This window comes from Carassius gibelio, chromosome A17 (genome assembly GCF_023724105.1).
Source record: "Carassius gibelio isolate Cgi1373 ecotype wild population from Czech Republic chromosome A17, carGib1.2-hapl.c, whole genome shotgun sequence".
In the NCBI taxonomy this organism is placed as follows: Eukaryota; Metazoa; Chordata; class Actinopteri; order Cypriniformes; family Cyprinidae; genus Carassius; species Carassius gibelio.
The window spans coordinates 18,816,856-18,832,081 of NC_068387.1; the positions used below are offsets into that span (position 1 = coordinate 18,816,856).

Sequence of the window (15,226 nt, forward strand, 5' to 3'; positions counted from 1 at the left end):
ATCATGTCAGACTGAACATGCATGTTTTTATGTGTGTGTCCATGTGTCAAAGTTTTCCAGCTCATACAGAGAGACAGTTTTAATTGTGCATATTTTAACACTGCTGCATTAAGTATTTTCTTTACCCCCTCCTGCTTTAAACACATGCCATTCCCTTCCCAAAAGAGAGGAAAGATATATATTGCCCTCTCTCCATCTCTCCCTCTCTTTCTCTTTCTCAGTGTCTGTTTCTGTCTCTAATCATGCAATCAAAAGTTTGTTTTAAATTAATAATTAATGCAAATCTTCTTCATGCTTGCTTTCCCCTTTTTTAATCTTTCCCAAATTGATTAGGATGTTTATACAGATAATCTTTAAACTTGTATATAGATTAGTGTTTGTTGTGTTTAAACTGTATTTTGGATCAAACAGTGCATTGTGTCAAGTTTTAGATTTAATGAAATGTCTGTAAACTTAACAGATAATGTCCTGGCAGAAACTTGCCATTTTTTTTTTTTTCACCTTTTTGTTTCTTCCAGTGTACAGAAGCCAGATTCTTCCACTCTGAAAACAAATAAGATCTCACAATAGCAACCTTATTTATCAAAGTTGTGACATTATGGTGCACAACTGCAAATTTAATTACCAAAATGTGACTTTATTCTTATTTTAAAGTTACTAAATTTGATTAAAAAGAAAAGTTTGTATTTTGGTATATTGTGTAAATGTTTATTTCTGAGATTCTTTTAAACTTTTGTATCTTTGTGTGAGGAACAAACTAAAATGTAAGCTGCTAAAAATTCCCTCCTTCCCTTCCCTTTAGACTTATCACTGGTTTTCATTTTGTTTCCGTATTTAAAACCTGTCTCTCACTGATGTGACGCCAGACGAGGTTATCTGTTTCCCTGCTTAGATATTAATATGAAAAGATGCAGTCTCGACTGCTCCAGATGTCTCTGCTCGCGGATGCCCTCGGGGCCACCGCTATACCCCGCGCGCGCACCTGTCATACACTCTGCTCCCGAGCTCGATCCAAGCCGGAGTGAGTGAGTGAGAGCGTGTCACTCAGCGGCTCCACCCCTCCGGTAACTACACCCTGCTCAGAACCGAACGAACCTGCACATGAGACACGTTCACCGTTATACAGGTATCCCCCCAACGTCACTACCGTGGCGAAAAGTTATTTTAGTTGTTTATGCTGGGGTTTTAGGGGAACTTACGTGGGCTTGGTAGGGTCTAAAAGGTAAAAATGAGAGGGAGGATAATTAAGACGAAGGATGTCTTGTGGTTCGAGTCGAGCTGTACGTTCTGGAAGCTGTTTTTTCTCTGCGCTCTCGTGCCGCTCCCAGTGCGCGCAGAAATCACTTGCGCCTCGTGCTTCGCACCAATACGTCGGACAGCTTTTGTGAGCCGTGATTTTGGAAGTGCACCGGATGGCAGTACTGATAAAAACTGGACATGGAGACTTGATGGAGCTCAACTTTACCCTGAAGCGCACGAAAAATCTCCTCCCGTGTCCCGGAGAGAGAAACTGCAGAATGCGCACATCTCCAGAGCGGAACGGACGAGCCCAGCTGAAGAAAAAGACGGAAAAGTTTATCCAACATCGTCTCCAGAGGAAACCAAAGTAAACAGGAGAGAAAAGCGCAGTCTGTTTCCGTCTGACAGCGCGGCCGGTTCTCGGTTGGAGTTCAGGCGTACCGGAGGGGTTGATGGTACCGGGAAGAGCCCGAGGCAGAATGTGCCACACCTGATCACGTCCACCTTCGCTCTGTCCGCAGATTCGGCTCATAATCAGGCCATGGTGCTGTGGTCCGGACCCAACAGCAGCGTGAGTGTAAACTTTATCCAACGTATTTCGCTTGAAAAGCCCTACTTTAGTAATTTTTAATCATATATACTTGTAAAGTTAAAATGGAACAAGTGGGTCATCTTATTGGTAGTTTTGTATTGTGATGACTTTGATATTCTGGAGTAGTTCACAAGCAGGGCTGGCGCGCGGCAGCTGCAACACCAGAGCGAGCACGCGTGCGTCATCTTTTTGTTTCTTTATAGCAAAAACAATTTATTTTATTTTATTTTTTTATGAACAGAGACAGCAATAAAAGCGTATAATATAAAACATCGGTAAAGCATTTGGCAGACACCTAATTAATAGGCATTGATAACATAATCCATAAATGAGAACAATTCAAAGTAAATCTGTTTCCCCTAAATATTAGCATTTCTTTGTACTTTCCATAAAGGATTATATTGATTATTGAAAGCCACCAGTTTTCATAATACCCATATAACAATGTCTCTCTTATTCTGACGATTTCTAAGTATGTGTGAGCATAATATTCTTTCTCTTTTTTTTTTTCTCATTTTGTAACTTTCACTGAAATTTCTCTTCAACTGTTTACTTATATAGAATGATTGTATGAAAGATTTTTTGTTACTGTGCCTTTATTTGTATTTATTTTATGAGCATCATATTTCATACAAGGCTTCTTGATTCTAGTGTACTTCCTTGCTACACACTATGCAAAAAGAGTAGAATGTCCGAATATGTAGTATTTATGAAACTGTAGGCTAACAATACCCCAATGACCTACAGTACTGCATCTTCTGAGATAATGAAGTGTGCAGCTAGTGGACACTTTTCTGGCCCATAAGGCCATGGTTGCTGAGAGAAGTAGGAAAAAAGAAAAGAATTGTGAGCCAAGTGCTTTTGGTAAAAAAGTAATTTCTTGTGACTAAATGTTTAGTACATTATTTTGCTGTTGTTGTCAGTAGTTGTAAGTGTCAGCATGGTGGATAAAGTGTGGAGAAGCAGTTTGTTCGAATCCAGCACATACTAAGAACTTACAGGATTTTGGACAGAGCTTTCGCCTCATTTTCCATCACCTGTGGTTTGATGCATACTTCATTGGGGCATCTGTTTGAGGAATGCAGAATGTGTCAGAAGAATCTGCCAATAAGAACATGGTTCAGTGCACAGTTCAGAAGAATAAATTGATGCTACTTTAATATCACTGTCAGTTACCTGCCTGCACCACTTTACAAACAATTAAATTCTTTAATCAGTAATCTACTTGCTGCATCTGGTAGATATCTACATATCTAGTGCCCAGGGTGCTCAGCTTGTATTTTTCCATATGCTGCTTTGTTTTGAGTGTGAATGACACTTTCTTTTTTTTTCTTTTTTTTTAAATCAAAGCTCATTCCTTTTCCTTCACAATTTCTGTGCCTCATCTGAAATATAAATGACTGACTCTGTCAGCAGACTTTTAGATTGGCAGAGTAATACCTGCAGAATTGATGTGTGCGTGCGTGTTTCTGCAGTACTGCTGATGCCATTGGTGTATCTTTCACCAAACCGCATGAGTGATGTTTTGCGATGCCACAGATGCACACTGAACATCAGAGAACAGATAGCATCCCCACAAACTCTTTCTGTCTCTATCTCACCTTGGCATACTCACATTTATTTTATGGCTCACAGACATTCACTGTATTGATTTGACACATTTAACACTGCTTTACATAATGAAGCACCAAATTGTTTAAAGTATAACACTTAGTAATATATTTAAAAAGCATCATACACAATCATGACATTAAATGAAAAATGAGACCCATATGGTATTTTCAAAAGATCCGTTTAGGAATTGATGTTAGCACGAGAAGAGATGACACCAGTAGCCTCAGCGGCAAGCAACAAATGAAGCCCTATGTCATGCCAGTTTTCATATAACGTGAAACCTTTCCCATTGCTTCCTGTAGACACTCCTGTCTTATTACCACACAATTGATAAAGCTATTGTCTGGCCTTTCGCACCTCTGTTGTTCCTTGCTCAATCACTGACATGCAAAAATACAAGTGCTATTTACACACTTAGATGCAAAGGCAATTATAATTATGCTAATTTGACTGTTATTATAGTGCAGCCTATCTTAAATACACTTCTTTGCTCCAGAAGGTGAGAGCAGATGGACAGATACCTGTAGAGTATAGTACCAGGATACAGCTAAACTCAAAGGCCATGCATGTGTGTGTGATGACATCACGGAAGAATTAGATACAAGGTGTTCCATTCTATTGTAAGAGCACTGAGAAGTGGACTTCACATGTTATTTCACCATCTTAAGGGGATAGTTCACCTAAAAATTAATATTCTGTCATGTCAATCCACAAAAATTTGGTTAAACCATTGAAAGTTCATGCAACCAAAACATTCAAAAATGTTATAAAATCATAAAGTCATTGTCAAATTAATCCATATTAATCAAGTTGTTTAATCCAAGTCTTATGAAGAGTAAATAAATTGTTGAAAAATTCCAAGGCAAAAGATGCATTCAGATAAGTTGTCCCAATGATTGTCTTAATAATTATACTATGTAACATTACTTTGAATTTGTTTGTTCATTAAATGCAAAATGCCTAATTTATCCAATAAGTTTGTCAAGACAACAGATTCCATGTTCAGCAATTTTTAAATTAGTAAAAAAAATATATAAATCGACGATATAAAAACAAATGTTTAAATACAGTCAGCCAACAGCAAAACAACCATTTTATAGAAACAATTTGTTCTTGCTGCAATGCATGCTGGGAACTCACAAACCTTTAACATTTCATCAATATCACCTTCCCTGGGGAAACACTTGGGGGAACTCTGTTGGTCTGACATTAGTTTTCATGTAGTTCATGTAGAAAATTAAATTTCTTAAAATGTAAGATTCAAAAGGTTTCATAAACTGTAAATTATGTAGTCGTTTTAATTAGTGTACGATGAACAAATTTAATTAAATGTCAATATAATCAAAATGTGTTGCCAAATTGTCATATTAAACAAAGTAACAGATTTTTGTCACTCAGTTTAGTGCTTTAAATATTAAAATTTATATTGATTAAATGAATAATACATTTATATTTAAATAAATATACATGGATCTAGTCTGAGCGACTCAAGTTTTGTTAATCTGTGATGATGTTGCAAAGTGTTCCGAATTAATGCATTTTGTCAAGTTAAGTGAACTTCAATAGTAGTTAAGTAAAGAGAAGTGAACACTGCATAGGGACCCTACCAATTGGACGCAGCTACTGTACAGTTTACATTTATATGATGATATTCATTTGTCTTATGCTGTACGGCTTTCAACTAGAATAACATTTGCATGTTTGAAGCATTTGCTATATTTTGGTGTTAGTGGCTTTAGTGACCAAATTGATCCGTCACGTTCAGCAGTTTTCCTGAAGCAGAGTGAGTGTGTGTGTGTGTGTGTGTGAGAGAGAGAGAGAGAGAGAGAGAGAGCAAGAAACTGTGTATTCTGCTGAAAGCATACTCTCTTTGGCCTAATGTTTCTGAAAGCTGAAAGCTTTCACTTTTGATTCACGGCAATGGAGAGGCTGTTTGGCCGCTTTTTCAATTGTAAAAACAATCAATGAAAATCCATAAAGATGATGGAAATGCAAGAGAATCATTTTGCGGCCCCTGCTGCGTTTGCCCTTGGGTCCTGATCCATAGTTTGCCCTCAAAACTCCACGATGACATTTTCTCTGAGAGGGGCCCCCATGGAGAACTCATTGTGAAGGTGGGGTTTGTATATTTTGCTGTCTAGACAAAACAGATCTTATGCAAATGTGGCTAAGGAAGCACATTCCCAATGGGAAGTCACTCCGCAGGAGTTTGATTGTGATCGAGCAGTGATTTTAGCGTTCTAAAAAACTCTCCGACCTGCTGTGAGAGAATCACAGATTATGGCTGTACAATCATAGTTTGCGCAGGGTTTATTTTGTTTGTCTGACTGTCGCGCTCAAGTTTCATGTTGATGCTCTGTTGATGCCCTACAGGAAGATGGCAGCCAAGTACATCCAAGTGTGGGCTTGTGCGTGCATTCATATGAAACTTTCAAGGGTGTGCGCATGTGTTCGTGTGGGTATTCATGGCCTGCGGAGAGCATGAGGGATGTCCTTGAAGAGTTTGGCTGTCCATCCAAATGTCTACACATCCTCCAACAGTTTCACTCTGGAGTGACAGCCAAAGTGATTGTGTTTGTGTGAGTGAGTGTATGTTCACTCGTGTGTGTGTGTATGTGTGCGTGTCCTCTCTATCTCAGGGCAGCAGAGTGGCAGAGCTTCTAGCAGTAAACACTCTTGAGTTGGGCAAACATCAAGCCTTATTAGTTTTAAAGGACCTTTCGATATCAGGGCAGTTTGAGAGGATGCCAGTGTTCTATGTAGTTTTGCACCATAACACTTAAAAAAAAAGTTTCTTAAAAGAAAGTGAGTTTTATTCAAATGTTAAAATGTTTTTATTTTTCATATTTTTTTTTACATTTCAAAAATCTGGAGAACATTACAATAAATCAAAGGTTAACAGCCCATCTATAGGAATTAAAAAGGATAAACAATTATGTAAATGCTTGAAAAAGATAAGGACCAACCAATAATATTGATATAATTTTAAATAATTTTCCTATGATAGTATTTTTTTAAATGTAATTTATTCCTGTGATGTCAGCTGAAAATTCTTTATTAATTACTCCAGTCTTGAGTGTCACGTGGTCCTTAAGAAATCATTTAAATATGCTCATTTGGTGGTCAAGAAACTGTGAAATATTTTTTTCAGAATTCTTTGATTAATAGAAGGTTCAAAGGAACAGCATTTATTAGAATTTTTTGTTCCTTTCTTCCCTTTTCTGTAGTTTGCACAAAGATGATGAAAGATGTAAAAAGTTTCAGCAAACTATGCTTTAATACAAAAATCAACCTTCTGATATTAGCTATACAAAAACTAACTTCGTGTAGTGGGGCATTTTAGAGCTCCATTCCCTCTGTTATGGACAGCAAGTCATACCCGTTTACCTGCATTACCCTTAAAAACTGAATCTGTGCACATTCTGTCTTCTATAATTTATCACTAACATTAATGTGCAGAGCTGCTTGCATAACCTCAGGATTTATTCTCTCAAACCCTGAAATCTCATATTCATTATTAGAATCTACCAGAGCAATGTGAATATATTTAGTTAAACTCCGTGTTTTACAGATTCATGTTTTGTGCCACTAACTAATTTTAAAATCACATGATTTATGAGACACAGCCATTCTTAAAATATAAGAATATCCAGTACCAATAAAAGTTTGAAACTGAAATAATTTGTCATTTGCTCAGCAGAGATTTATGTACAATTTGAAAGGAAAATGAAACAAACAGCCCTGCTCTCAGCGTTTCTTCAGCCGAGGATAATAAATATCTGGAATAAAAAAGAGTTCCTTAGAGTCGAACCTAAAAATTTGATTTCTTTTTATAATCCTGACCTTTTCAGTTTATCCAGATATATGTGCACATTTCCCAAGCTCCATTACTCAAATATTTGCTGACAGAAATGTGGTAGAGATGGTTAGTTCAGTAAAGTTCATATTTCCGACTGTCACTTCTGTAAAGGGAAATGCAGAACAAATTTGTGTCAATTCAGTCGTTTAAATGTGTATACAGTATTTTTTTTAAAAGTAAATGTTGCTCATTTTAATTAAAAGGTTGACCAGTAATAGATATCAGTAATACCAAGGTGTGAAAAAGCTCATATGTTAAAAAATTAAGCATAGACCGCTTAAATGATATCCAATAATTTACATTGTACTACTACTAGATGTCATTTAAGCTGTTTTTGCTTCATTTTCTTACCTTTTTTCATCTGTCAACGTGAACATGAGCAACCCGATGGTAATATAATAAAAATGTCCATGCATCATGTCTTTTATATAAATAATTCTGCAATGCTAATAATATTAGGCTATAAAGACTGATGGAGATTTATGATTTCTTTTTCCCAGATAAAGTAGTATGTGCTGACAGGGCACATTTCCACATACTTGCACTTCTCTGGCATGCACTGGGTTTAATTTAAACACCTGATGATTATATAATCAAAATACCAAAATATGCATTAAAGTAAAAGTAAAAATAAGAATATATAGTTAATGATGATAGATTTAAAGTACCCTCCACTAATATGGCACCCTTGGTAAATATGAGCAAACGGAGCAGCTTCTTCTGTTTGAACTGCTACCCTCTGGAAAACGCTATAGGTCCATTAAAACACGCACCACAAGATTCATGAACAGTTTTTATCCAAAAGCTGTTACCCTACTGAACTCTGAGATGAAAAAACACACTACAACACATTCTTGATATTCAAGAGCATGCATTAATGACAATAACATCTGTGCACTTTACATTATATTTATCACTTATTTCTATTTTTCTTTTGCTGTATACGTTGGGAAGTCTATAATTTCGTTGTATGTCTAATTTACAATGACAATAAAAGATGAATTGAATTGAATTGAAAATAAATCTGCATCATTTATCTTTTTGATCTTTCACAAATCACAAACTTCTACCTTTCACTAAAGTAAAACAACTGAAAGTGGGGTTAACTCACATTATGAAATAAACTCTTTAATGCATGTTGGCCACGATTATTAGCATCCCTAAAAATTCTTATGAGTAAAATAATTATATAAGTATATTCCCATTCACACACACACATGTTTATATATATATATTTATATATAAACATTTAGCACACCAGGGTGACTTGGAACATGAAATTGTCCAGCTATATCTTTCTTTTCCACAGCATTATAAATATAAGGAACACAAAGGCCAAATTCCCATAATCATCCATCACAAAGAGCAAAACCAAATATAAATCTGATGTGCGGAACAAGATTGTAGAGCTTCACAAAATAGAAAGTGGCTGTAATAAAATAGCTAAAGCATTGAAAATCCCCAGTTCCACCATCAGGGAAATAATTAAGAGATTCCAATTAACTAAAGATGTTACAAATCTGCCTGAAAGAGGCGTGCCTATATTGTCCTAATGCACAGTGAGGAGGAGAGTTTGAGTGGCCAAAGACTCACAGCTGGAGAACGGCAGAGATTTGTTGAGCCTTGGGGTCAGTATGTCTTAAGAAACAGCCCCTATATCACCACAAGTTGTTTGGGAGGGTTTCATGAAAAATCCTCCTCGCTTATCCAAATTAAAGCAAAAGGAGCCCCTACCAAGTATTGAGTACATGTACAGTAAATGAACATGCTTCCCAGAAGGCCAACAATTCACTAAAAATGTTTTTATTATTATTATTATTATTATTATTATTGGTCTTATGAAGTAAAAAAACAAAGACTTAAACTCTGTGTGGGTTAAATTTATTTAATACATGAGTTTCACAATTTGAGTTGAATTACTGAAATAAATTAACTTTTCCAAGACATTCAAATTTATTGAGATGCACCCGTATGTCATGTTCCACCAAAGGCTTTTCATAGTTTCTTTCTTTATTTATAATTTTATATTTATTGTTTTAAATGTGAAATGTAACAAACTTCTGTTTACTGTTCTGAATGTTTTGCCTAAAGCTGGGCTGTATTTCATTATAATAAATGCAAAAAAATCAAAGTAACAAATTAAATTCGAGAAAAAATTAATATATAATTTATAAATATTATAAAGGATAAAGTGTCCAAATATTACTCAATAATAAATTGTGCTCAGTAATAACAAAATATGTGAGAGCGGCCATGCACCCTTCACATTCAAATGTATGCAGACCAGTGACCTGATTTTCCTTCCAATGGGATTTGTGGTGACAGATTTATTCATTATGAGCTGCTATCCATGCTTTGTAACAGTACTGAATAATAATGAGCATGCAGATTAATTGTGGTTATTGTACACTTTCCAGGGATGTAGGGAGCAAGTGTCAGATGTGACCTGGAGAGAGTATTTGTCAGTGGTCTTTAGAGAGTGTGTGTGCATAATTGTGTATATGTGTTTGGCACTGATGTGTGTGTGTATGCCTGTGAATGTCTTTGAAACCTATGTGTGTGTCTAATTATTGGTCTGTAGAGAGTCAGCTTGTCTCTATGTCTTTTTAATTAAAGGCAGAGGCAGCAGAGGTCGAGTGGGTATCCAGACTCTAGAGAACCGTGGTGAAAGAGAAGAGCAAAGGAAGCCAGGGAACAAGAAACAAAGGAAGTCAGATCAAATTAAAATAGCATAACATAAGAGGTCACTCAAAATTTAGAAAGCAAGCTATTATAACCCAGTTCTGACACAGAGAGGAAGTGACATCACAGAATCTGTGTAGAGGGAGCAAAGATACGTTCGAGTCAAAGTTAAAACCCTTGTGTGTCTTTAATGTTAATGATGCAACCTTTTTGTTTTAGTCTGACTCTCTTTATTTTGACTTTGTTCAGATGACAGCTCAGTTCAATCTATTTTTACCTCAATGGCATAACTTTCACTCATATTTCTAGCCCTTTAACCCCAGTGACAGCTTGCACTAATGTTCTGTGGCAGGTCTGAAAAATAAATCTCCTCTAAAAGGCTACATCCTTTTAAAAAATGACTAACACCTCTGTTTAACATTGTGTGGAGAAGGGCCATGAATATTTACCGCTTTATATGGGCAAATAATCTCACAGAAGGTTTTTCACGGTGGTAAACAGTTCATTGTTCATTTAACACTTTTAACAATTTTTATTATTATTATTTCAAGGGCAAAAAACAATTTTTTTCTTCACATTTGTTTTCACTCATTCTTCACATGATGTGCTCCAGCATCTTTCAATTTCTCCTCAATGGGAATTATAAAATAAAAGGTCTGTCTTTCTCTTTGCTTTGTTGTTGTTGTTGTTGTTTCAGTTAAATAAATTGCCATAGATAAACATTATTTTGAGGCTCTGTTAAACTAGTTTACACAGCCAGGGGGTGCAGTTTCCTTTGATTTTCCATCAAATAAATTATTTCAGTTAATAAAAAAAAATGCCAGTGATCCACAGTTAGGAGAATTACACTCACCTAAAGGATTATCAGGAACACCTGTTAAATTTCTCATTAATGAAATTATCTAATCAACCAATCACATGGCAGTAGCTCCAATGCATTTAGGGCTGTGGTCCTGGTCAAAAACTGTGGTCCTGGAACTCCAAATTGAATGTCATAATGGGAAAGAAAGGTGATTTAAGAAATCTTGAGTGTGGCATGGTTTTTGGTGCCAGACGGGCCGGTCTGAGTATTTCACAATCTGCTCAGTTACTGAGATTTTCACGCACAACCATTTCTAGGGTTTACAAAGAATTGTGTGAAAAGGGAAAAACATCCAGTACGCAGCAGTCCTGTGGGCGACTATGCCTTGTTGATGCTGGAGGTCAGAGGAGAATGGGCCGACTGATTCATGCTGATAGAAGAGCAACTTTGACTGAAATAACCACTCGTTACAACCGAGGTGTGCAGCAAAGCATTTGTGAAGCCACAACACACACAACCTTGACATGAATGGGCTACAACAGCAGAAGACCCCACCGGGTACCACTCATCTCCACTACAATGTAGGAAAAATAGGCTACAATTTGCACAAGCTCACCAAAATTGGACAGTTGAAGACTGGAAAAATGTTGCCTGGTCTGATGAGTCAAGACATTCAGATGGTAGAGTCAGAATTTGGCGTAAACCAAATGAGAACATGGATCCATCATGCTTTGTTACCACTGTGCAGGCTGGTGGTGGTGGTGGTGTAATGGTGTGGGGGATGTTTTCTTGGCACACTTTAGACCCCTTAGTGCCAATTGGGCATCATTTAAATGCTACGGCCTACTTGAGCATTGTATCTGACCATGTCCATTCCTTTATGACCACCATGTACCCATCCTCTGATGGCTACTTCCAGCAGGATAATGCACCATGTCACAAAGCTTGAATAATTTCAAATTGGTTTCTTGGAACATGACAATGAGTTCACTGTACTGAAATGGCCCCCAAAGTCACCAGAGCTCAACCCAACAGAGCATCTTTGGGATGTGGTGGAACGGGAGCTTCGTGCCCTGGATGTGCATCCCACAAATCTCCATCAACTGCAAGATGCTATCCTATCAATATGGGCCAACATTTCTTAAGAATGCTTTCAGCAACTTGTTGAATCAATGCCACATAGAATTAAGGCAGTTCTGAAGGTGAAAGGGGGTCAAACACCGTATTAGAATGGTGTTCCTAATGATCCTTTAGGTGAGTGTATAAGGATAAGCTATATTGTTCAACTTAGGCTTTTAAAACATGAAAATCATAGCTCATCCTTTAAGTAGCCAGTTAAAGTAAAATAGTAACCTCTCAGTAAAATAAACCTCTCAGCTGTTGGTAGTGTTATGAAGGCTGCTGCTTTCTGTAGAAACTTTATGCACTGCGTGTGTATGTGTGTTGTGTATGACCGTATATGTTCACCTGCTCACGCTCTAACTGGGGATCATCTTAGAGCGATGCATATTAAGGTCATTTATATTCACGCATGTATATTAATATACAGATGTGTCCTTGAGGATTATGTTTAAGGAGCTGGAAAATGTACAGAGTTTTTATTATGGCCCTGTGTGGCCCCCAGGCTTTCTGGTGAATAAACACAAAATAAGATCCAGAAGTGTGTGAAAATGATTGAAATTTTCAGCAAGGCAGAATCGAGCAATGCGATGATTTGTGGATTTTCCTAAGGCAAAGCAGTGAGCATTAATAAAACATAAATATGAATAAGTATTCTCCTTTTCTAGGTGTGTGTATGTGTGTGACAGTGCACATCTTTTGCTTTTTTGACTGATGAGAAAACGTCTCTCGCCCCAAAGCACAAACTCGTTCTTGAAATTCATCTATTGTGTGTATTATCCCCATAAACTCTATTTCATGCTATGAGTGTTTGCATTTCAAATCATGCTGTGAGAGCTCTGATATACATGCAAACACAAAACACAGAAAGTCTTTCATTTACCTTGATGGTTTATCATTACAGTGAAAGCGGTGAGATACCCTACAGCCCCAAACAAACCACCGGTCACAAACATACAGTAGTACAAAAGATTTGATTACTGTTTCCAATCTGATACGATGAAAGCAGCCCTTCCATTCAACATTCATTTTTGCCTTACCTTGTTATACTATATTCAGACATGCATAGCATATGATATATATATATATATATATATATATATATATATATATATATATATATATATATATAAACTACTTTTTCATCCTGACCCCTCCCTCCGTTTTGTTCCATATTTTAATGGTTTGAGGTTTATTTATTCATACGGCAGCATCTAAACATGATACTCAGAGAGCTCTAAAAGACAGATTGAGAGGGAAACAATATAAAAGGGAATTAAAAAGAAAGAAATGTTGGATTAATATTCCACACACTCCATGCACACACTGAAACGGATTGTTTTAATTCCACTAGAGTTAAACTGATATATTATGCCCATTCTGTTTATGATCGCTGGATTGAGAGAATAAGGATTCCTCCGTTCTTTGTATTTTTATTCAAATTGTGAGCACAAATTTCAGTTTGCCGCTAACTCAGGGGGTGTATTACAGTACACAGAAAAAAATTGTGCCAAAAACACTGAGATATGAGCTTCAAAGTCCACCAGGGAGAAACAAAAGTCACAATGTGCTGCATGTCTCCTTTGAGAGCAGAACTGCAATGAACGTTTCTCTGCTCTCATAGAAAAAGTATTGCAATGGAGAATTCAATGTTGTTCTTTGGGTTCTGTAGAACATTGCTGTAGGAATGCCTCTGGAACAATGAGCAGGTAGTTCCATTTCATTTCACCATTTTAATTGAATTCATCTGAGTGTTTGAAAACAAAGCCTCTGACCGAAAACTGACTCAGAACATATAGACTTTTTTAATCACCTACCCATGTTAATGTGATTTTGTTGTGTAGAGTTTCGGAAACAGTTTTATTTATGGGCTTCATCATTTGCAGTAAAATTACCACTTAAAAATGGGTCTTCATGTTTTCTTGATTGTTTGTGCTTGCGGTCCCAGATTGCCGCTGTTTGCTCTCAGATACATCCATAGTTTTGCTAGGTTATCTTTGCCTCAAACAACCTGCTGGGGAATCATAAGCATCTGTTTTACTCCCCGATAAGGTTGATTGTTATACTGGCACTAAAAAAGTAATTTGGCAAATATCGTTACTTGGCCTAGTCAATAATGTTCCAGTCTTTAGCATAGTTTGGCATTTCAGGCATTGTGACTTGAAGCATAAAAGTGCATGTGTTTATGTGGGAGATTCATTAAATGTTTTTTAACACATTTATCTTTTGACATATTTGATGTTATAGCTGTTGTTCTGTACTTTACAAAAATATATAAATCAAATCTAGATGGGATTAACAAAAGTGAAATCATATGCATATATCTTTTTTTTTCTTCAAAGCAAAAAAAATGAAATGTTGTACTATTGTAGAAACATTACTGAAGACAATCAGCAAAACATCTTTTTCATTTGTAAATGTATGTAAAAAAATATATTACTTTTTATAAAATGTATTAAAATTAATTACTCACTGCACCTTTGCATTGGTTCAGAATTTGCATTTCCTGTGCATTTTGACAAATTGTAGAATTGTATCCAACATTTACACATTATGAAAGAACTGAATGCGTTTATGTGTTAACTGCAAGAAGTGATGAGATTTATCATTAACAATTCACACTGGGCCTATTTGACAGTCCAACAGCAGTTTCATTTCATTTTGCCTGAGGCTTTTTATTTGTTGTTTAAGATGTTGATTTAGTTGAGGTGCCAGAGGCTGGTATTGTACTGATACCAAAATGTTGTTATTGATGCAACAATACTAGGTTGCATGGAGTTAAGCCAAGAGTGCTGTCATTTATGTTCTGTGGCTAGTAAACTAGAAAACCTCACAGGTCTTATTCTTGCCTTAGAAAAAAAAAATATTAGGCAACAACATTCTATAATGGGTTCAAAAGAAAAATGAAGAAAGTAAGACTTTCAGTCAACAAATTGATTTAAAATGTCAACCTGTCCCACTCTATATATTATTTCACTTTTAAAAACTTATAGCTTAAAAGCTGAAGTTTACAAGTGTATCATGTTTTCCCATGAGTGGATTTTAAAAGGCTTATGGTTCACTTTGAGAATAGCCTTGAGTCTTCTTCAAAATGTCATGGTCCACAGCAACATAAATAAAACAGAATAATTTTAGTAGGGTTGTCACTTAAAAAAAAAAAGTATGGCCTGAATGCTTTGGATAAAACATCTGCTAAATGCATAAATGTAAATGTAAAATAGAGATCAATGGGGATAAAATTATCAAAAAAATTGTTATGCTTATTTTTGCCAAAAGGCACTTACTACGAATAGTTTGAATATTATTGTGAATTGGACAA

General features: G+C 36.2%; 1 protein-coding gene across 1 annotated transcript in view; it reads left to right on the forward strand.

Moving 5' to 3' along the window:
• Positions 1–1,035: 1,035 nt before the first annotated feature.
• LOC128031641 (VPS10 domain-containing receptor SorCS3-like) overlaps positions 1,036–15,226 on the forward strand; it is a 58,395-nt gene continuing 44,204 nt past the window's right edge. The window contains exon 1 of the mRNA XM_052619944.1: positions 1,036–1,810. Coding sequence (XP_052475904.1) covers positions 1,229–1,810 — 582 coding nt within the window. The 5' untranslated portion in view covers positions 1,036–1,228. The remainder of the gene's footprint in view (positions 1,811–15,226) is intronic.